Consider the following 23881-nt stretch of genomic DNA (forward strand, 5'->3'; position numbering starts at 1 on the left):
AAAAATGCATACAACCTGTCAAAGTTAAGGAAACTCATTCCGTGTACCACAACTAACAGTTCACAAGATATTAGCTGGATTTTGCTCTTCTACTGTCAACTTTGCAATACTAAGCCTCGCATTCCCTTCTATTTTTTACATACCTAGGCAGTTAGTTGGGACTGTTGAACTTTCAGCAGTAGGATTTGAAAGGGCTCTGTTAAGCATAAGGAAGCTCTTCAAAGTCCGTTAATGCTTGCCTAAAGCCCTGCCAGGATGGTATTTCTGAAGTATTCCTCTGTAGACATTAGGGGGCTCCTTAGAAGTTTACTGGAGCCCATAGTGTTTTTTACATTAATATTTAAAATATTAATGCATTTTAAATTTAGAACTGAATACATTCCTCTTGACTGCCCTGGTGGGTAAGAGAGTTGCATGTAATTGAGAATGGATATGGGAGAAAAAGGTTATGATGTATTCAAATGGTCAACCTTTGAATCTGTTGGATATTTGAGCAAGTTGTCTTGTTCCAGAACAGCACTCCTCTTAGATCTGGAAGCTTTCTGCAGACCAGGAGGCTCCATACTGCCGGATTCTAATGGGTATCCTTCTTTATGCTTGTGGATATAGGAACCCACAGGTTTTGCAGGGATTTTGAAGTCATAGCTTTTTGCTTGTTCTACATGTTCTTCCTTACAATACAGAGCAAATCACAGAAACTCTATGCTCAGCTTGATGCGTGAGCTTGAGTTTCCGTTGCATTCTGTCTGAAATGTTTATACACCTATACAAAGTAGTTTTAGAACGCTAGCAGACTAATTTATACTCATTTAGACAAGTTCTTACGCTTCATAGACACTTTTGCTCTTACTTTGAATTTGGTAAACCAGGAAGCAAAGTATAGCATTACAGAATATTTTCTGGCTTTGTGTATTAAAGGATTAACTAAAGCAGGCATAATGGTTTTCGCCTTCAGTATCAGTTTTAAATGGAATGCAGGATGTCCAAAACAAAGACTAATGTATATGGTTGTAATACTTCCTTTCCCCTGTAGAAAATACAGGTATTTCTTTAAAATATATTCCTGTGGGCGGGTGCACTCTCTCTCTCTCTCTCTCTCTCTCTCTCTCTCTCTCTCTCTAATAATGCACGTTCATTTCTGGGGACACAGAAACAGTACTGCTCTATGGAGAGTCCAAATTAACAAAAACAACACCAAAAAAGAAACATAAAGGAAATCAATATTCTGATTTGGGATTCATTTTTTTTTTTATTTTGCCTTCTGCGGAGTAAATGCCATGGTAATTACTGCTTCTGCTTGTATTGGGTTTTGGAAGCATTCCAGAATGAAGTCTAATATGCACCACTGTTCAAATGCACTTTAGATGAAGTTACATTACCATTAGTTGATTTTAAAAAAAGAAAAAACTGACTACCTAAAAGGATGGAAGCACTTTACATTGCGGTTCAGAAGCCCCTTCCGGCCAGCTGAAGGAGAATACTGACTGTCACTCTTGAGAAGAAAGAGAAGCTAAATCCACCTTTCATATATAATAAATGTTACAGGAAGAATTGAGGGGTGTGTGTTTCACAGTTAGATGCAGTTATGTGTTGACAAGTTTATTTTCATCCTTGCTTAGTAGCAAAATGCTAAATATATTCTTCCATGGTTACATTAAAGCGTGTTTCCTTCCAACTTTGTCCTTGGGTTGACATGTGTTTATTTTATTTTTAGCCCTTGAAAACTAGCACAGTAATATCCCAATAGGGTGCAGTGAAAGCACTGGAGTATAGCATGAGAAAACGAAATCAGATACTTGAATATTCAATTCATACAGGTGAAGAGACAAGGATCTAGATACAGATTGTGAACACAAAAAAAGGATTTACAGGGCAGAAGGTTATGAGACTTAATGGGGAAGTTTCTCTCATTTACTTATTCACAATGGACTTTTGAAAAATACACAGAACTATCTGGTGGTGTTTTTTTCTTGCTTTTGTGGGCAGTTGTAATGTATGTAATACTTGCTGAATGTGAATTTTCTGTGAGCTTGTTACACTGTTTTTATCTTTCTTTAAAGTATTTTGTATGTGTATATGGGGGGAGGCAGTTGTTCCATAACACATGATATGAATTATTAATGGAAGAGGTCTTTAAAAAAAAGTGTAATTTCTCTACCCAGGAAAAGAAAAAAAATGAAACTTTTTATAGCATTTTATTTCATACTTTTTGAGGGATATAATATTATCTTAACTTTATGTTAATCTGAGGTTTTTGAATGACTATAAAATACTGGCAAGCTTTAACAATTAGGCATTAATGTGAATAATTTTTTTTTCCTTGTACAGTAAAAAAGAGTGATGTAAGAACATCACTTAGGTTCATATTGTACCATTTTAAAACTGGAAGCACATACTGAAAATAATGTTTTTGATGCAGAAGATATGTTCAATAAATTTAAAAAAAGTCTTATTGCATGGAGAGATAGATATCTAATGAATGCAGTTTTGTATTGTTGCAAGGACTTTGCTAGAGTCATGACTCTAGCAAATGCTGCTTTAGGGCAATATCCTGCAAGTGAAAAAAGAGAAGAAAAATAAAGAAACAATAGAGAGTTAGATTTAAAATTCTGGGCACTGACTGAGAAGTGGTCCAATTAATGATTCTAAGCAGTCCCTTTAAAAAAAAAAGGGGGGGGGAAGGGAAGGGAAGGGAGAGAGAGAAAATATTCCTACTTCCTACTGTTGCCTTTACATCTGAAGAGAAAATGACCAGGCATTGTGGCCCTATTGCCAAAAGCAACACTCAGAAATGCAAAAAACACATAGAAAGCAGGTCCTTGATATTTTCTGAGAAAATGAGATAAAGTTTCTGAAAAATGAAGATAAAGAAGAAACATTCTCATGAGTAGGTATTGTGGGAGTGTCTGATGCAGGTATTCAGCACAATAATTTCACTGGTAAAGAAGGAATACCTCTCTGTCAGTGATGGGACATACACAATGGTATTTCAACTAGTCAGAGATAATGGATGGATTACAAACTTGGCGAGTCTGACTCTACAGCAGTAGATAGAAAAAAATGGGGGACAGGACAGTGTGAGATGCCACTGGGATAAGTCCTCTGTGGGAGCAGACTTCGGGAAAGGTTCCTGAGGAGGAAACTAATTGTCAGGGCTTTGAGGATGCTAATAGGCCTTAATGACCCTTTCCAGCCTCCCCTGGGACCTTACCCACCCTCTGGGCATGGGCCCAGGAGCCCCAGTTCAGCTGAGGCCAGCACCTTCAGTTACTGCCTGAACTACACTGTAGGAGCACTGGTCTGCAGCTGAGTCACGGCCGTGCCTGTGCTTGGCCGTTGACCCCGTTGATCTGGACCCTGACCCACAGACTGACTACTGAGCTTGACCAGTCCTGTCTTGTCACTGTGGACCTTCCTGGTGATCATTGGGCCGTGTGTGACCTTGGTGACCATTGTTGGACCTGATCCTGACGTGGGGATTGGTTCCTGGTTTGACCTTGGACCTGACTCATCACCACCAACTTGTTCAAATTGTCAGACTCTTGGCTGAACTAGGCTACCAGCCTTGGGTCAGCCCTACTGGCCTTGCTTGGATACCATGCGCTATTCTTGTTATTGTATTAGGCTTCTGGCTCCTCCTCCTTAAGGGAGTAGCTATTCCCTGTAACGGGCAAAAGATTTTTTTTTTAAAAAAAAGCAAAACCCAAGACCCATGTTCTAGTATCCTTCTGATGGTGAAAAGAAAATAGCTTGAGAGAGAAGAAAAGTAAGGAATTTTAGCATGCAAGATCACTGGAGGCAGGGTTCCTCACCAACTTCTACCAATAAGAGCTTATAAAGTCAGGTTATTGGGAGCATTCCCAAGGACAAAAGACTGCCCAAGAGACAGGCTTGGAAAGCTGAGTAGCAGTCATCTTACCAAATGAAGAATAGTCATCAGAGAGGTATGAAAATGGAGATGGAGGTTGGGTCACATTAGCACCATGCGAATCCATGAAAATATGTTAGTAAGCAAAGATAAGACTTGAACGAAGCCCTAAACTACACTGTGAAAACTCGTAAGTGGTTTTCATAGCTGCAGTTAGCTTCACAATTAGTGGGCTGCAAAAAGGGTTGGTGTGAAACTTTATGAAACACTGAAGAAGATGGTGTGTGTATTTGACTGTTACTAAAAATATATTGAAATTGTACAAAGCTTTGAACAAAATACAGAGCAATTTACACAGGAAGTTCTGCAATAAAGTGCTTGACTAAGCAACTGAGGAAAAATTGAAAGGTATGTTTGTTTTTTTTGGAAGTCTGACTTGATCTTCTTAACTGGAAAGAACTGGAAATACATTAATTAGCACCAATCAAAATATGATTAAAAGAATTTGTAGATTCATAAACATTAGGTAAGCAATTTGGCTCTCAATGAAGGAGAAAAAAAAAAATCTGGACTGATCCAAAAAGAAAAGGTCAGTTGTATCTGCTGTCACATAGTCATTTCTAAAGTATCTTTTTGTTTCCAGCATTTAACTCTATCTAGATTTAGCTACCAATTCCATGCCCCCATAGCAAATTGTGTCGCAGTTGGTTGTATTGAAATGGTGGGAAACAATAGGAGGAAACTCAAAGTCCTTGAAATCACTAAATGGTCAATTTTGGAAGATTTACCTGTCCAGTCATGGCCGCTTTAGGTGCCTTAATTATTTTCTATTTCAAGCAGTTTTCCGTATTGAACAACTTGGATAAGATTCATCTCATCAACACTTACACATCTACAATCCCAATACCTACAGCTGTCTGCACTAACAGTATAGAGGCAGACAGTGAAGGCAGCTCAGATGTAAGCAGCTACATTGTAGTAATCTTCATTCATCAGGTGACTCCACCATTGTGCCTCAATATTTGAGGAATAAATGCACTTGCAATGTTACCAGTCACTTGGGGAAAACTGTAACAACTTGTGGTAGAGCTATCGAATTTTCAGCGTCTTATTTCTTTGTACTTACGGAGGAAATATGCATGCTGGTGGTTTGATTTTTCTATTTCACTTCATGCAAACAAGAGAAGCATTCTCTGTGGTTTAGAGAGAACATCTACTAAGGGAGGAAGTAAGAGGAAATTTTTTTAATGTATATTGTAGCTTTTTGCAAGAATCACTGTCTGCTCCCAGCTTCGTGCTGTGTGCATTATGATTCTTGAAGGATGCCACTACAGCTAATAGGACTACAACAGCTTTATGTGAATGTGTCCCTCTAGAGCTCACTAGGATCTGACTCTGTGCAATACTTTGGGTTTGTAGAACAGATGTGAGAGTAATGGCATAGCTGGTAGCAAGACTGGTCTCTTCTGGCACTGATTTCTCTGCAGAGTCTGTGGTATGAAAATAGAGTGCTCTGAATGAAGTTGGTTCAAAGTTGATATCACAGAGAGAAGCGCAACTTTCTCTGAGTGCCTGTGATACTGCACAGCATAAACAGCTCAAGGTGTTCTTGCTTGGAAGGTCCTATGTGCAAGTTACAATTCGCTACATATTAATATACATATACACTGCTTATATTAGTCCTAGTATTTGGAAGCCTTATCAGTTCTTCTGCTGATACCTTTAGCAGTCTATCGTTATGGAGATACAGCATATGCAATGGGCCTGACTGCTGTAAAACTGACACAAGAGAAGGTAGCGCAGCTGATTTTTCTATGGTTTCCTCCAGTGTTTAACTACAGAAGAGTTATGGCAGGAAATGAAGTAACATTTCTGTTTCCGTCACTTCACTGAAGTTCACTTTACATTTGGGTTAAAAATTGCACTCCAAGGTTGCAGTCCTTTCCTCATTGAAGCCAAACAGGTTTAATTTCAAAAAACTAATCTCATCAATACTTGTTTTCAGAGGTGACTCTTCAGATAGCTTCAGCAGTGCAACACTTACAGGTAAGCGTTTTCATTTAGCTACTTCTACAACAGAATTGTTTTAAACCCTCTTTCATATCAGTGGGTAGTCCTGGTATGAAGGTTTATTTTGCAGTGCATAAATTTGTCAGTCAAATCCATGATAAATAAAAATTTTGCACTCTTATCAGTAATTTGTATGAGGAAGTTGGTAGATTATAGTGCTGCATTCATCTGCCAAAGTTTTTTTCACTGTTGCTCTCTATTGCAGACTGTTAAGTGAAATACATTAACTTGAATTTGACTTAATTTATGTACACCACATACATTTTGGAGTGAGTTGTTTTTCTAGTATTCTTGCTCCCTTTTTCTAAATCTTAATGCTCTTCCTCATGTGTCCCTGAGCTCACAGTTTATCTTTCTGTATGCTAAAGAAAACTGGATTCAGGAACATCTGTATGAATGCAGTTAAACTTGATACATTAACTGCTCAAAGGATGCTTTTGAACAGCAACACGAAGCATTTCATTGAGCTGAGTGTCTGTTTTTTGCCTGCACAGTAATCCCTGTTTCCGAACCAGGAGTGAATCCTATATGAGCTATGAAATATGAGGCACTGTCTCTAGACTATCAAACAGTTCTAAAAGTGATGCTGGAAGCTTATAGTCTTTGTTAAGAAGAGGAGAGAGATTCAGGTGCAACTCAGTTAATTTTAGCTGTAATTTCTACTGTGCCAAAGATTTGATTTAAATGGAGTGTAATTTTGACCTGAATGAAACACGAGTTGGCCTTGTCAGCAAATCAATGTGTGTTTTAATTACGCTCCTGAATTCTGCCACCATCAGGGCTGTTCTGGAACTGAAACTCTGTTATTTAAAGCACAGAGGAGTCAATAGAAATGTCTACGTTTACTTCAGTGGGCTTTGGAGGAGATCCTGTGACATGACTTGGTCTCATTTACACTGCAAACTTGAGACAATTTCTGTACTTTGTATATGTGCCCATTCCTTCCAAAAGATGTATCTGTGGAAATTTCCAGGAGGAAAGCTCTTTTTTACTTCTAGCAGTCAAAGCAGCATAAAAACTTGGGAAGGAGTTTCGTATTTGTGAAATAGTAGTCAGAGTCCTGGGTCAATAGCCAACTGTGTAGTCCCAGTTTCTTCTCCATTCTTTTTGTCTGGATTGCCACTGGTCTTCTCCTTCCCCCTCATTTGTATTAATTCTTTGTATTAAGCATTTACTGAAAGATTTATTCTTCTGCTTAGTAGGTGTGTTGTAACTGTTCCATACCTTTGTAACCTTCCATACCATACATTTGTCTGGATTTGGTGCATTTCTAGCTAAGCATTCTTTTTTTCCTATCTCTGGTCATCAGGTAAATACAACAAAGCGTTTGCTCAGCATTTTTTGCAGCAAAAATTATTCTGCAAAATGAAGAGCAAGATATGTCTGAGAGTGAGAAACGCAAAAGGATAAACACTGTAATTTTCAGCCTCAGATAATATGATGAATAAACAAGTATGTGGACCAGTTCTTAGCAATGTTTTATTTTATCATAATAAGAAATTAATGTAATTGTTTCTTTTTAATGTTTAAACATGAGTTAACTTTGCAGCCAACATGTATTTGCCTGGATGAGTTTATGCTCTTCAGTTTATGCTCTTCAGCTCTTTACTTTAAGAAAGTACCTTAAGATTAAAGCAAAGAGAAATCAATCTATCTGAATCATCTTAAATACCCTACTGCTATAGCCTCTGGCTGAGGACTTTTATTTCAGTACATTTTTCATGTGTGGCTCTAAATGAACCCACAAAGACTTTTTCCTATTTAAAAAGCAACAAACACTCCAGAGCCAATTACTTTTAAGTGTTTCTTTTTGGGAGCGGGCCGTGAGATGGATGAGGACAGAGCTAACTCCCATATTGTTCCAAACTTGGAACTGTGCTACTGCTGTAATTAAAGTCTTGAAGGGCAATAGTCATGCTTAAGTCAGTTATCTCCTCAGATTTTTTTGTCATTTTAAACGACAGTAAAACCTCCAATGTCATTGTGAGTATGTTCTCTGTAGCTCAGAGGCAGCATATGATTAGTCACTAAAAAGAACTGTTCAGTACTACGGGGCTGCAGCAGTAATGCCATTGTTATGATTTAGAAGGTGCGTTATTCTGATCCTCTGAGTTCAAGCATATCCTGGAAATTTACTTTTTGGTAGAATATTCTCATGCTTCTTTGTTCTTTTTAGCAAAAAGTAAAAGTGTGTGGAAAGTCTGGTGTGCTTCATTTTATTTTCTTTCTTACTTTAGGTGTTCCAAGTATTTAGTTTATGGTCAATATTTAAAGCATGGTATTTTTCTAGGCTTTCTGACTACACACTGTATTTCTCTCTATAGGTGAGCAGTATATGCACAAAATATTCCTATAAAAGGATACTGGAGTCACATCTCATTACTATCCCGTGAGGATAGTGACTCTATTTAGATCCCCTACAATGGATAAAAATAGCATGACACAGGGATTGGAAGCAATTCAGCCTTTAAAAAGAATTTTTATAAATTGGGTCAATTCCAGCTAGAGAGGCTTCTGTGGGGTCACAGTCTTTTGAAACTGTTGGTTTTCTCTTGCTTTTATTTGCAGAAATATTTTCAAAATCAGTGGTACCCATTAAGCCACAAATACTAAACTCTTGGGAGGAAAACTTGCTTTTGCTGGGATGTCCTATAGCTGTTGGAGTTTCTGGCCAACTTTATCAGCTATTAGTAAGCTATTAATAACACTGAGTAGTTGCAATGGTCTTGGTGATAGTGTAGGCCAACTGAAAGGATTTTTGACTATCATTTATTCTTTACAAAGTAGATCTGTTTAGCACAGTGATTAAGATGTTGGAGGCCGATTAGCAACCCTATAAAAATGTGCAGATGTTGCAATTGGAGCTGAGCTGGTTAAAGTAATAACAGAAAGTGTCGATATAATGTGATGAACAGTTCAGTGATCATGTGAGAGCACCTTTTTGGACTGGCACGATCAAGAGAACTTTGCTTGGATGTTTCTCATGAGCACACCTGGTGGCTTGCCCAGGTTCTGAGCTTTGCTTAGTGCTTTTTAGATCAGATGCTGAAACTGCAGGCTAAGGTCAGGCAGTATAGATTTCAGGCTGCTGTGCCATGCTCTCTGCTAAACTAGAACACGTTCTACTGCAGCAGTGTGTAAATGTGGATGATGTAATTCCCAGTCAGAGTTTCTGTGAGCCATGTTTGATGACCGTGAGCCATGTTTGATGGTCGCAGTCTGTATTCGGTAATGCTGAATTAAATCTATCAAGTGTAGGCCTGTAAAACACCAGATGTAATGGGAGAGGTAATGGGGCTGGGGTGTGGTTCTTACAATACACGGGTGTCTGTAGAAGTGATATTAACTATATTTGCGTTCCTGTATTGTGGAACTTGAGGCCATTTTCACACAGAGCCAATGACACCATGTTGAAGCAAAGGAGGGAGAATTACATGCTTGAAGGGGAGCCTTCTAATGACATTCTTTATTCAAGTTCCTTAATAAATCTCCCCACAGGCGCAATTTAAAATATAAGAAATCATTGCAGTTACAGAAGCTCCATTAGAGTTTAGTAGCTTTTTCTGTTACACTATGTAAAGACAAATATTCTGATACATGTAAAATGTTGAAATGTCCTTTCTTGTAGATTCCTATGTAGTGCTCTTGCTAGAGAAATAAATCTTTGAGAATGATAGAAACAGCAAGAAATAGTTTAACCTAGGCAGTGATTAGCGTGTGATGGACACAATTTAAAGCACCTTGTAATTGTAATACATGTTGGTATGTGTTGGCATGCTATAATGAAGAGCAGGTATGGTGCACTGCAAAATTAAAATCTGAACAGAGATGTCCACACAAGTGCCACACTCTATTCCTTTCCTAACTCTTTACCCTTTCCCCCACCAAAAACACATTTTCAATGCCTAATCTTAATGTTACTATTACTCATAATTATTTTTGCACATAATTATTGCAGAGCTCTCTGTTTCTTTGATTAGGGGCCGTGGCTGTTTCATCACAAAGAGCATTAGCCGATAGTGGTTGGCAGTCCAATAGTTAACAGTTTCCTACACTTATGTTCCCCAAGAGAAATCGAAGAGGGGTCCTTCAGCTATTTCTTTTAAAGGGAATATTTCAGGTGGGGTGGCAGGGGTGGGTGGGTAGCATGACAGTCAGCTGTCCCTTGCAGAGCAGATGTGGCCAATGTGCTCTAGTCTAGGGTACAAATCACTGAAAATGCCTAGAGCAGTCTAACACTATTCTAAATGGAGATAGAAGGACTGGTGGTCTTACCAAGGTAGGTAGTTAAGCAGAGATATATGACAACAACGCATTCTCCGTGCTTTGTGCTGGCAGAGAATACAAGAAAGTGATTATGAAAGGTGTTATTTTTTTTAGCAGCAAATGATACAGAGCTATGTTTTCTGAAGTTAAGGTTTTACTCTATAAAAACATGGTTGATCTTTGGTATGTTTGAGCTATTTTGCCAATGTTTTTCCTTGCCGTTGTGAATGCTAAGTGAAGTTGGTGTTTATCAAAAGTTCCCTGCATTTGCCTTATAAATTATTCATTTGTACCTCACACAGGTTCCTTTCACTTGCCGTATCAATTTATGTATTGCCTATGTTTTATTGAACAAGAAATAAGTACAAGCATTTACTTTTTTATTGTAGTCTTCTGGTTCTATTTTGCTTTTTTATTGGCCCTTTGCTTTCAATATTTAGAACATAAATATGTAACTCTCTGCCACTCGTTTTGCTAACAGTTTGAAATATGTTATCACTGTCATCAGGGCTTTTGGAAGGGTGAGAACAAAGCAACAGATAGTCAGATTGTGTATTCTGCTATGAAGCACACTTTGGAGGTCTTGGAGGTCTTTTTTTTTTTTTTTTTTTAAAGACAATCCATCTTCAACTTTGAAAGCTTTGAAATTAATTTAAATTTGGCCAAGAATTAGAAGGTCCCTTTTGGAAAATGAATAAGAGAGAGAGCAAAAAGAAGCAATATTCCTCCATGGCAGCATTGAAAAGAAGAAAAAAAATGCTTTTGTGCCCAATTTTGATCTCTAAATTGTGAATAAGAAACAAGTTATTTCATGTGAAACTCTACCTTGTGAGATTTCAGCCATCTCACAGCTTCTGATACATTTCTCATTTGTCACAAAATATCTATGAAATGTTAAACAGTATAGAAACTTAATGGAAAGTTATTAAATACAAAGCCAGAAAATACCAAAGGAAAGTCTTTTATGAAACTGGCACTGTAAAAGTCCAGGTGTTCTGTGTAGACGTGTAAAACTGATGTAATAACAGTATGTAGTAACATGTGTAACTGAATGATGTAACCGGCAATAGAAGGTTACCTTCTCTTCTAACCCGAGGCCAGCCATTTTGATAAGGTAATGTATCTTTATTTCTCTAACAAAAGACAACACTTTATAACTATGACACAAACTCTGTTTTGCATGATGTTTTGAAAGTAGGCTGGAAGGGACAGAATAGTTTATGCTTTCAGTATTACTAAATAGGCACTGTAATGCTATCTATGTTATATAAGCTATGCTGCAAAAAAACTGAGACTGATTTTTGGAACCCCTACTGAATCTCATCCCAAATGTGAAATTGCAGTTGTAAGGTTATACTCACATTAATGTAACAGTAACTCATAGTTTTAGACAGTAACTTGTAGATTCGGAGGTGGAGTGCTTTCACCATAGCTATGACGTTATGGTAGTTTAGACAAATTTTGTAAGCTTTAAAAATGCTGACCACTTTGATAAAATATTTGAGAGGTGTCAGGCTGAGAAAATGGTCTCACAGAACTGCATGTGATTCAAAAGAGTTTAAGTCATGCCATTTTTATTCCTGTATACTTTTAGCTGTCTATTTAGCAATTCAAACATCTGAAAACTCGGTATGTTACTTTTGTCTAAAAGAGCTGCTCAGTAAGCATCTCGTTTCATTCGATGTTGAGAACAAATGCTGCTGAAGTTCATAGATAGATTTCCTTTGATTTCAGAATGTTTTGAACCAAGCCCTGATGTTTGTTCATTCTAAGCCAATTAACAGATAACTGTTTAAAAACAAATTTATCACTTTGACACATTGATCCTCAAAATGAGGATTGCTTTTTGCATCCAGAATTCGCTGTAGGAGTGAGAATTTGCCACTGAATTATTCTTTTAGCATGTTAAAACCAAACTGCCCAGCTATGTTTGGATATAGTATGTAATGTATGCTTTAAGTTCAGCATACATTTCATCCAGAGTCTTATTAAAAATCATGAAAGGATACGATGCTTTTAATTCTGCAGTTTAATAGCTGCAAATTGTTGCCTTGCTATTTGAGGGTAGAGGTGAAGATTTTTCTCTGTTACCATTTCTGTTAATATTGTAATCTCATTCTGAGTCTGCATTTTATAGCTCAGGTCCAGTTCAATTGTAGATTGTAGTCCTGTGTAATTGGGCAAGATCTCACATGGCATCTTTAAAAATGAGATTTCTTTTCTTATTTTTGGGAATTTTTCTTCATCTCAAGAATTAAATATGCAAAGGAGGGACTTTGCACATATTTCAGATATATCGCTATTATTTATTACTTTGAGAAGTTCTGATTAGTCTTTGTAACTTCCTCGTTGGATGAAAATATGGCATCTCTGCAATAAATAGGAAACTCCTCACTACTTGAGTGGTTTCAGGATCTCACCCCCTACGATCTAAAGGGAGCAAAAAACTTTTATTTATTTAGGTCAGACTATGAAAAACAGAAGTCGAATGTTTTACTGGGTCTATGCTCTGAAGACCACTTTCACTTAATTCCTTTCCATATTTCTGTGAAGTTTTTGTTGTTTTGGTTTTCCAAATAACTGGGGACTGGGAAATGCAGTGCTGTGCTGTTGTCCTTTACCCTTATGGTGATGTACCAAGTTATGTAACTATCTAAAGCCTGTCTCCATTTCAGAGTGAAAGCTCCTTCTGTCAGGAGCTGTGTGGATTTTTTCCTAGCTACTGAGCATTTCCAAACGCTTTGACAGCACTGAGTAAATTACACTAATGGACTCGGATGAAAGCGTTCTGCTAGCTTTAATATCTATACTAAAGTAGTCCACTGTTGGTGAGTGATTACTTGTCTGTATGCAGAGAATCCAGGTAATGCAAATAAAACTCAAATTTCACTTAAGTAAATATGGAAATAGGATAAAATAGGAAGAAACTTATGAAAAGTTAGCTGTCTTTCAGAGGTGTTGTCATATGTGCCATGGCTTAAGCTCTGAAGTCAAGTTTTCAATTTGTGTATGTAAAGTTAAGCACATACATAGCCTATGTAGTTCTTTAAGCAGTACAGCAATATTGTCAAATGATAGCTAGAAAGAAGAGGTTCACTTAAAAACACTGCATTGATTGATAGAGTATTATCTTTGCTTTCAACCTGGGAGTGTTTTGGTAGTAGATGATTTTTTTTTTTGCTACAACGTGTTATCATCTTTTTAATCCATTTTATCTATTTTTTATCCATTTTATCCAGTTTTGTACATAGGGTATGTTTTGAAATTCATATCTTAGCATGCAAGCTTCTTTTTCTGTGAACCTGACTACTTATTTACTTCAGAAGGCCATGGAATAATATATTAGCGGCAGGAAAGCAGGGAGAGTGCTGTGAAAATGTAAGTTAGTTCTATAGACTGCAGTATTCTTGTTGACAGACAGTTTGCATACTTCCACGTTCCCCCAAATACCATAACTCTACTTTCATGAACAGTAAAAGAAAAGTGGAAACTGGACTGAGATCCCCTGCTTGGTTAGAGCTTTGTATTATTTTGAGCCAGAGTGGATCTAGCTGCTTACCACAAGTGGTTGTCTTTACTCTTCTAAGTCATTGAGTTCCTAAGTAGACTTCAGTTAAAATATAAACATTTTGCATGCACAGTTCAGCAGTTCCCTAGGTTTTAACTGGAGAAATGACTATTTTTTCCCTTGGAAAACTATCTGAATGAAAACCGTACAGATAGATACTATGTTTTGCAATGGCCCTTCCAGACAGCCATATTAAAATTTTTGGCAAAATTTCCCATGCTCTAATTAATTCATAAAATTAGAAAACCACCCACTGCTATGTGCAGAGGTAGCAGATTATATTAGAGAAAAATAACATTAAAGCAGGCAGTGTACCTGCTTGTTTGCACAGTTGCTTCTTTACCACGTAGAAATGATGTTGACTAAGTGAAGAGAGTATAGTGGAGGTGCCCAATTTTTTTGTCTGAATGGACAATATAGCCTGTTAGGTAGCCACAGGAAGGTTGACAGTCATACCAATCCTCAATTTTTAACTTCACTTCAAGTGCTTACAATACATAATACTAGCTTGTCTAGGGGAAACAAAAATTAACCCTGAATAAGCATACTGTATCTGTGTAATGTTTCTGGGCACTGTTAATGGATGTTGTAACTGTTTCTTGCAGTACTTCCTTTGATTTATGCTTGGTTCTTGTTTTCTGGGAAAGTCTGGATATGAGGGAATATATATTTTGTATTGTTTAATGAGTGGGACAGGTAACCTGTTGTGATGGGCCACAACCTGATGCCAGTAATAATTAGCTGAGAGGCCGAGTATTGCTACGAAGGTATAGTTAGTTCTCCTACAGCAACAAGAAATAGCTGACGCTCTAAGCAGACCTTTTCAGAACTGATAAGGTAGCTGACAAAGAATTGGCTCAAAAGCATAGAGCTGCTTTATTTAAAAAAAAAATACTATTTTGATGATCTGTTTTCTGTTCTGAAGGGGTGTCTCTTCAGCGTTTTCTTTTTGGCACGAATTTTACAAAATGTGCACTAATAGGTGAAAATTTCTTCTTAACATCAAGCCGTATCCCCTTTTACCTCTGCCAGCACCATCTGCCATGTGCTCAGCTGTTCTTGCCATCGTCCCCTGCCCTTCACCCAGACGCCCCCTCACCCTCCAGTGCACTTTGGTACTACTTTTGCCCAGTTGCTTCTGCTGTACCTTGCTCAGATTATTCCCTGAGGTGGGCTCAAGCATCTGCCTCTGTCCCTGGCTGTGTACAACACTGTTCCCTCTCCAGCAAGACTACCTTACCTGTACTTTCCCTGGAGAAAAAGTGCTCCTGCTTCCATGGCCTTTGCTTTTTTTTTTTTTTTGGCTTTTTTTTTTTTGCCTAGAAAGAGGCATTGTGCGCAATGTAGCTCTTCTGCTGGCGCTCTCACACCTTTGCCAGGTGACTCTATGGGTAACATCTTACCTTTTATTCCCCTTAGAACCCCTCTACTCAAAGGGCTTGTTTGTACAAAACTGTGTTAGTCTAGTGAAGATGTGCTAGTTTCTCCTTCACAAACATTTCTTCATTTATAGATTAACCATTTTCTTTCTGCTGTCCTTGATTCAATATGGGTGAGCAACAAACCTTTACTAACTTGTGTGTATCGTGATTTCAGGAGGGAAATGGTTTACAGTAGAAATCACGTTTTTTTTTGTCTCAATGTGAATTCGGAGATTCCTGATAGCAAACTTGCCAAGGTTAAGCAACCTCTGTCAGTCCCAGTTTGGGAATACAATACTTTAAAACCCTCCCTTAGAAACAAGTTTTCCAGGCAGGTTACTAGAGAGAGAAGCCTCTATGTGGTAGCCAAACACAGGTTATAGGTTAATCTGAGATGATTCCTGTTGTAGAGAAGTTGAAAAGAGGAAATACACGGGGAAGCTACGGGCTCCCAGGGTTTATAGAATTGCGCTGTAGTGTCTCAGTGCCATGTCCATATGCAGCCATCTCTTTCCAGCTGTATCTTCCTCTGCAGTCCCCAGCAAGAGCCCATGTTTTATCCCTCATAGAGATGCATTCCTATCTTGTGTGGGGGACCTGTTCTCCCATTTCAAGAACCGTTGACCTAAACTCTAGGCTGAGAAACAGTTGCAGATCTACAGGGAGGATTGTTCCCATGAAACACCTTCAATGGTAAAATCTTCCTGTGTATTTCCACAGCTCTCTGGTCTATGCAAAAAATCCTGTTAAGACATTATCTGTACTGCTGATAGTCTGCCCATCTGAAGGAGCATTGACTAATTGAAAGTCATGGACCTTGAGCGTTTGCGCTCTATGTTTAAATCTGTATTTATAAAAGTAGAATATAAAGAAAAACAGTAAGTCAACAGCATGATGCAATTCTGAGGTGTATGGTCCAGCTTGAAAATACGATTCATTGACGATAATTTCTGGCAGATATTTTTCTACAAGCTGAATGAAAGCTCTATGAACTGCTTGGTTTTATTACTATTTTGTAGTTTGTACGTCATGCTGTATTAGTAAAGGCTAGCATTTTTCACAAGGAAATATTAGTCTCCCTGACCTTTTTCCAAATTGATTAAAAGGTTTTAGCCAGGACAGCTGAAGAGCAACTGCTAGGAATTTGGACATGCGCATACAAATCCTTAATTGGCCAACAGAAGTATTTAAGAATTATTCCTAGGAACTAACATGTCTTGAACTCTGGTATTCTTAGCCTGAGAAACAGATAACATGCAATATTCACTGAGTCATTGTGTCCAATATTGCTTTTCCTTAATAATAGTTTTTAGGAGAGTGAATGCTTTACTTTCACATCTTTGTATCTAATTTTAGCAGGGCAGTGGGCAGAAGGACTTTCAGGCTACCTTCTCAAATGGTGACATCCTGAACATTCAAACTTCAAAATGATCCACCAGTTTTAGTTCAGTTTGGGGGATATTCTCAGGGAGTTCTGATACAGCAGAATGTTGTAAATAGGTAAGGCTGAGAGTTACTATTATTGTGTCAAATATTCTATCTGTATTTAAAAAGATCTCCTATTCTTACTCCCTAAATAAATACACAGGGTCATATGTCAGTGTGAATTTGTGCAACTCCACTGAGTAGATATGAGGGAGAGAGGTTTGTCTTAGTTCAAAGCAGAATTTGTATATTAGCTACAGTCATAAAAGAATCATAATCTGTTCTTTTTATCCTTTTGCATTGATGGAGATTTAAGGATAAAACTATATTTTGAACTGAAAAAAGATCTTGCAGCTCAAGGCTTCTGGTTTTGTTTTCTTACCAAGTGTGACATGTCCAGAATATGATTAAAATATATTATAATTATATGTCTATCTAACTGTCTCTGTCTGTCTCTCTCTGACACATGCACGCGCACACAAGATTTACAACTAATATTTTGGTAATTTTGCTAATTAATGTATTGTCCAATCTTGTGACCAAACTGATTTTACATCAGAAGTCACACTAATGCATGCAATTTACTTTGACTTGAGGAAAGAACCATCTTACACGTGATTAAAAACTGAAATGACAAATCAGAGCCTTTATGTTGTTTAAATGTGCTTTATTGTATATTTTACCGTAATTTAGTAGTGTGTTGGTATGTTTGAGGTCTAGGATTAGATATCTGCATGCCAGTCCAGCTTCAGAAATCTATATTTTGTCATCATGCTTGTTCTAGAGTGAAGACAAATACCACAGAAGGAACTCATCATGCTTCATATAAAGTTATTTTTAAAAACGTTTAGAAACACCATGAACAGCAATGTAAGCTAATCTAAAGCTGGTGTAAGAAACTGTAGTCACACTTAACATTGCAGAAAAGAAATCAAAATATTTTAAAATCAAAATGACTTACACTGTATGTATTTCCCAAGAAAACTCCTAGGTAGGTTTGAGACAGCCTGCCAAAGATGGCCTTTGTCTTCTTGCAGACTTTCCAATAACAGAATGTTGCATGTCTGAAGCCAGTGTAGCATTATATTCAGAACAGTGTTTTACTCCTGCGGGTTTCTTTAATCTTTTAGCCAGTGATTCTTATGGACTTAAGTTGGATTTTAGAAACTTTTAGCATGTGGGATTTTACATCTTGCCATATGTTCCTATACGTAAAAAAAGTTGGAATTTTGTATCAGTAATGTAGGCATTTTATGCGAGTACTTGCTTTAAAAACTGACAATTTAGTTGTTAGCCTGATGTGTCTTTGAAATTGTCATTGGTGTCATGAAACTGACTATGTATTAACAAGTGATTATTGGAAAATTAATTTTAAAAAAAGTGAAAAAATGATCATTAAGGTCATTTCAGTTGTTTCCCATTTGGTACCTTAAAATGCATAATATACCCTGCATGATTTTAAATGTTAAATTATAATATGATTTAAAGTTACCATAAATTCAGTGAGCTTTGTGGAGATGAAAGTTTGAAGTGCTGATCTAATTCAGTGTTAGATATTTTCATGCTCCAAATCTCCCATGCATAAATGACAATAAGAAAGTGAGATAATATGTTCTTTTTCTGAAAATGAATACTGCAAAACAGTTTTTCCCAGAAGCAACACGATAGGATTATAATGAGCGAAGTTTCATATTTATTTCTCTACTGTTTAAATTTTTTCAGGATCTCTTTATAACAATCTCTTTCATATTTTTTAACGCTGATATCTGTCTATTTCAGAATTAATATTTACTACAACCAGAGATTAACATGGTATGACTAAAGCTTTAAATAATTTGGCTTTGATAGCCCCATCATTTTCTGAGAGCTTGGAACGGAATTTGGACTCTGCCTCTGTACTATCCTAGATTATAATGCCATCCTTGCCTAATGAGGGAGGTATGCAAGTTATGTATTTTTAATATATCCTATTAATTATTTTGACGTACTTGTACCTCTAAGCCTAAATTAATTAATTGTTTGTAACTGACTAGCTCAGGTGTTGCTTTGTGGTATGGCACTTTTAGTTCGTTTCTATACATTATTTGAGGTATAAGCATGTTATTGATTGTTACAACGTCATATTTTAAAGATAACCATAGAACTCGTCTGACTTTGAGCTCGGAACTACCTTATCAAAGCACAATTAAAAGAAAAGTCAGGAAGAAGAAGAATGGAGTCATCACTGCAAATGTTGCTGGCACAAAATATGAAATTGGTAGGAAACTACATATTTTGTTATCATCATAATAGCCATTGACATGAATGAATTACTAACTAATGGGGTGAATTAATGGACTCTACAACAAGCTGACAGTGAGTCATTTCCAAAGGGTTTTCTTTTCTAAGAAGCCTTTGTTCTTTTTTTTATAACATTTAGTTGATAGTTTTGCACACTGTGCATCTATTATTCCCCGTTTGTTACTCAGGAAAAGACCTTGATATGCAGAAATGTAATTAACTAATCAAGGAAGCTGAAAAAAATCTTAAGTGCGAGTTGCATGTATGTTGGGGAGTTATACTTAAAGCTTTAACAAATGAAAAGTGTAATTTTAATGTTAAGTACAGAGATCTCTTATATAGAGATTTCTTGATTTAAAATCTACTGATGTTTTATGTTTTGATGCTTGGGGCTACTATCATGCTAAGTTTTAGTTTGTCTTTCTGTTGTAGAAGAAATAGCATACAAAACTAGAATGATGTAATTTGGCTTCAGCATTTTAAATAGCGTGTTTATGGAAACAACATTATAATTCAAGCTTTGGTGGAATATGAGAAGATAATTTGGGAGGTGGGACCACTACTGACTCTTGGTTAACAGCAAACAATGGCACTAAATATATGCTTCTATTCAACCTGTAACCTAAACAGCAAGTTTGTTCTGATAGCTGTCCAAAAAGAAGAAGACAAAAAAAACCCCAAATGGTTCAGTGTCAAGGCATGAAGCTTTTCCTTCTCAATGGAACAGTTATTAGTGCCTGAAGAATAACACTTCATTCAGCTTTATCTCCTTCCAACTATGTAAATGGTTCAAGGAGTTTTCCAGAGAAGTCAGAGCTAAAAATTATTTCTGAGACTTGTAGTGGCATCTGTGAAGCTTTGATATGGACCGTGTAGATGGGAAGCAGATCCAGGATTTCTCTTTGGCTCCAGTTTTGAACCAGAAGTAGTGACAAATTTTCAAACTCCAAACATAGAATATTGAAACTGACCTTGCTGGCTTTTACCAGGTGGGGAAGATGCAAAATCCAGATATGTGTCTTCTCTGGGGAGAAGTATCAGAACAAATTCATTATGCAGATAACAGAATGGATAGTTTAAGGTAGAAGAATATAGCTGTTTTACGAGTTCTCTTGCTTATGTTCAAACGCAGGCATGCATTTGCTCTTGTAACTACTGTACCATGACTTGAAAAGCCTTCTTTTTTCCTATCTGCAGTGACATTTACATTCACCACTGTTTTAAAATTAAAATGTATGATAGCTAAGTCTTAAAGCCATTCAAGTGCAAGTGGACTCTGACTAAATCGTTGTGGAATGCCTTGGAACTCTTTACCGTTCCTATTAGTGGTTGCACTGTGCTTCCAGCCTCAGTAAAAGGTCCTGTAGGGATGGAATTGCAGTAGACTGATGGGAATAGCCATCCAATTTAGATAATAACTTGCATGTTAATGTTGTTCACTGGGAAAGGGTTGAACACTGGAAAAATTCAAAATATTAAATAATTATTTTTTTAATTTTGAATATCTCTTAGATATTCAGAATATTGCTAAAGTATGTAATTTCTTTCTAGTACGTGTAGTAATACGAGAAATGGGATTTGTGAAAACGCGCGATGAAGATGAAACAGCGAATCTTATTTGGAGTGATTGTGCTGTGCAACAGGAAAAGATTGCTGAACTTCGGAACTACCAGGTAGAGCGGGAGATGGCGTTTCTGAATGGCCAGTGAACTGTTTCATTCTGAAAGGTTCCTTAATGTGTCGCTCTTGGTCAGTTACATCTGTATGGAGAGAAAACATAAAACAAAGCAAAAACAACCAGACTGCAGCAAAGCCAACTACATATTTTTAAATCCTATTTTCTTTTCCAGAGTTACTTGTTCATACCGTTTGGAATCTGATGTTTAAATATTTGGGGCTGTTCTTTCATGCTTTGATCTGCCATTTGGGTGTTGTGAATGATCAAAGAGTTTGAAAGAAGTTGCAAAACATCATTTATAAGTTGCTCGTAAGCTTTTAAGCAGTAAGTTAAGCAGAGCCTCTCTCCGTAGCCTTTGTGAATAAATAATTCCTTTTTTGCCATTACTTTGTGATGATGCTCTTTGTTCCTAGATAACTTTTTGCGTAAAAGAATGATAGGTCCTCCTTTCATATGAAGGGAAATCAATGGGAATACTCAGGTGAAAATCTGTTGAGGGAGGAGAGCACAATTTGTAGTATCTTTGGTAGCGTTCTGAATACCCAGGATAACGTAAGATATGCTCTTGGATGATTTATGTGTAGTATTAACTATGTTTATGTAGGTATGTAGTTGAATGTTTTAAATGAGTGCTTATAATAATTACGGCAGGAAAACTAAAAAGTTCAACTTCCTCTCATTTTTCTCTCCTACCTTAGAGAATCAACCATTTTCCAGGAATGGGAGAGATCTGCAGAAAGGACTTCCTGGCAAGAAACATGACAAAGTAATCTTTTTCTTTTAATATTAAGAAGTTTTTCAGCCATGTTATTTAATGCAATTCAATACTGATTTACCACTTGTGGAGTTTGTTTAATTTTTACTGAGAGGCTATGACAGAACCGAGGATAGTTTCTAGGGTTCCTTAATAATTTTGGCTTTGGTCTTGGGTCTGTAGCATCTGAGTAGACTACTGTATCTCTCCCATTGACTTCCGTGGAAAATAACGTGAGTTCAGGTCTCTTTCTGCATGCTGCAGAATGCCGGATAGGGCTTTAAATTATTAGATAGTATCTGTAATACATAATACACTCAGGCGGATATCATGTAATGGTAGAGCAGGAGAAATGACTAATACCTCTGTGGATATTATCCATTTAAAGTAATTAGTGATTGTATTTTTGTATATATCAAATGCAAAAATATGAAATATCTTACTGTTTATAGAAGAAATAAGTCAGAGAGACTCATTTGTCTCAAAGGTAAGTTCTCCTGATTCTAGTGAAATAACTGGGTTCTGAGGAATTATATTAGCTAAGAATCTGTGAGTAAGAGCTGTAAAGAAAACAATGCTAAATAATGATTCATCAGCCTGGTAATAAGTAAAAGTTTAGGGAGAAATTTGTCTGAATATTTTGATTCGTCTAGCCTAAATTACTTCAAACAGCAATTAAAAATAAGTTAATGTTTGGTCCCAAATCTTACCTATACTATACCATTACCAAAACAGAATTTGTTTTCATATGTTCCCATAATTACTGTGATATCTCCTCTCCCTCTTGTTCTCCCTTTTCTGTTTTGTAAATGCTAAATGTAGCATGTAGAATGTTTACAGATATTCTGATGCAAATATTATTTGCATTGCTATGTTGCCCGTATGTCCTACTTATGGTCCAAAAGCCCGTTGCATCAATAAATGCTATACAAGCACTTCTTACTGCCCCTTCCAGACTAAACTCTAGGTAAAAATATAGGGCTAATAACTGGATGCAAACAGCTATTTAGAGATATCCTGGAAACAGTGGAACAGTATTGGTCAGCACGACAAGCAATGGTATCTTTGTATATTGCTACAGTTCTGTGATATTAAAAAAAAAAAAAAGGCAAAAAGCCTATGTTGTCATGCCCACATTATTTTATTATTTTCTAATATAGTCTGATAATATCTCTCTCAACCCGCTGAACTCTCAATTTGAGACACAGTCTAAAGGTACTGAATATGGGAATTGCACATATTACAGATAAAGTAGGAATAATTTCTTCGAGATGATAATTCTGGGTCAAATATATTTGTATTGAGACTTCACTTAGTGTCAGTAGATACACCAGGGTTTTATCAGTCTGTTTTTCTTAGTACTGCCCTCACAATTCAATATCTGGTGTTTGTAATTTACCAAAATTGAGACTACTTGTGAAATAGACGTGTATGTGAAGATAAGAGTCAGTTGTGGCATGTGGTTGGCAATATAGCTGCTGATTTGTCTTAATATTTATTTAAACAGGTTAATGTAGAAACGAATTCTGTTCTCTTACTTTTCTGCTGCATACAGTCTTTTCTATTTACTGGTTTTCTTATTTGTAGCATATACTACTTTTTTTGATCAGTCTACATTTGAATTATGCTAGTTTTTCTTGAGATGGTGCTGGATTGTTGGTGAGGTGTTTAAAAAATTGTGTATATATATATATATATATATTTTTAAAGTTCTCTTATTCTCTTAGACAACTCTTTTAGTAACAGTTGCATTTTCAGTATTATCAAGTACGACTCTTAGATTTTGATGAGACAATGAAACAGCAGGACAACCAAGAATAGACTTCTTCATTTTTTTCAAAGAGAAGCTGCTGATGTGCAAAAGAGAACTTGTTTATTTATCTCTATGTCCATTTGTTAGGGGAAGTAGACCAACAACATAAAAAAGTGGCAATGAAAGGATTTAGAATAAAATTTTGTTCCTAGAATGATATATAATCTAAGACTTAAAGAGCTACTTATAGCAAGCATTTGCATGTTTACCACTCTCGTGCATGGTAGCATATTGTGCTAATTGCATTGGTCATGAAGGAGATGACTAGAGGCGCAGAGGAAGACAAGGGATTTAGTAAGTGATTTTATTACAAAGGTCTCACAGATGTAATATCAAATAAATGAACAATTGCATTCCTTGGGCTGTTCTGAGCAGATGTTCCTGTGCAGGATCTCCTGTAAGTTCCTATTTCAAAGTTTGAAACTGAACATCAGCACTCATTACCTTCAGTTTGTCTGTCAGTAAAGAGTATAGTGCTGTATAACGTTTGCCACGTAGCAGCCATCCATCTAATTAGTGAGCCATATTTGCCAGATACTCCTAGGGAAAATTTGATATGCTGAGATAAAAAGTCCTCTCAATAAGCAAAAGTTTTAATGATGGCTTTTATACCACAAACTGGAGCTTTTTGATGTTTATCGGCAAGTTTCAAAATGTTATTTTAATCACGTGCTGTATTCAAGTAATTGTGATCAGTTTACTGCAACAGTTGTTTCTATTTGTAGAATTATGATAAAA

General features: G+C 36.7%; 1 protein-coding gene across 5 annotated transcripts in view; it reads left to right on the plus strand.

Moving 5' to 3' along the window:
- Positions 1-23881, plus strand: part of TTLL7 (tubulin tyrosine ligase like 7) — an 80789-nt gene that overhangs the window by 3086 nt on the left and 53822 nt on the right. For 2 of the 5 annotated variants that reach the window (XR_011142580.1, XM_009673237.2), the window contains 5 exons: positions 16550-16693; positions 18398-18556; positions 18750-18875; positions 20450-20571; positions 21275-21342. Coding sequence is in view for 3 of the 5 variants with exons in the window: in XM_009673237.2 (XP_009671532.1) it covers positions 18532-18556; positions 18750-18875; positions 20450-20571; positions 21275-21342 (341 nt within the window). In the remaining 2 variants the exon portion in view is untranslated. Of the gene's footprint in view, positions 1-5873; positions 5915-16549; positions 16694-18397; positions 18557-18749; positions 18876-20449; positions 20572-21274; positions 21343-23881 lie in introns of those variants that run through there. The other 3 variants (XR_011142579.1, XM_068952690.1, XM_068952691.1) reach the window with 2 other exon arrangements.

This window comes from Struthio camelus, chromosome 8, assembly GCF_040807025.1.
Source record: "Struthio camelus isolate bStrCam1 chromosome 8, bStrCam1.hap1, whole genome shotgun sequence".
Lineage (NCBI taxonomy): Eukaryota > Metazoa > Chordata > Aves > Struthioniformes > Struthionidae > Struthio > Struthio camelus.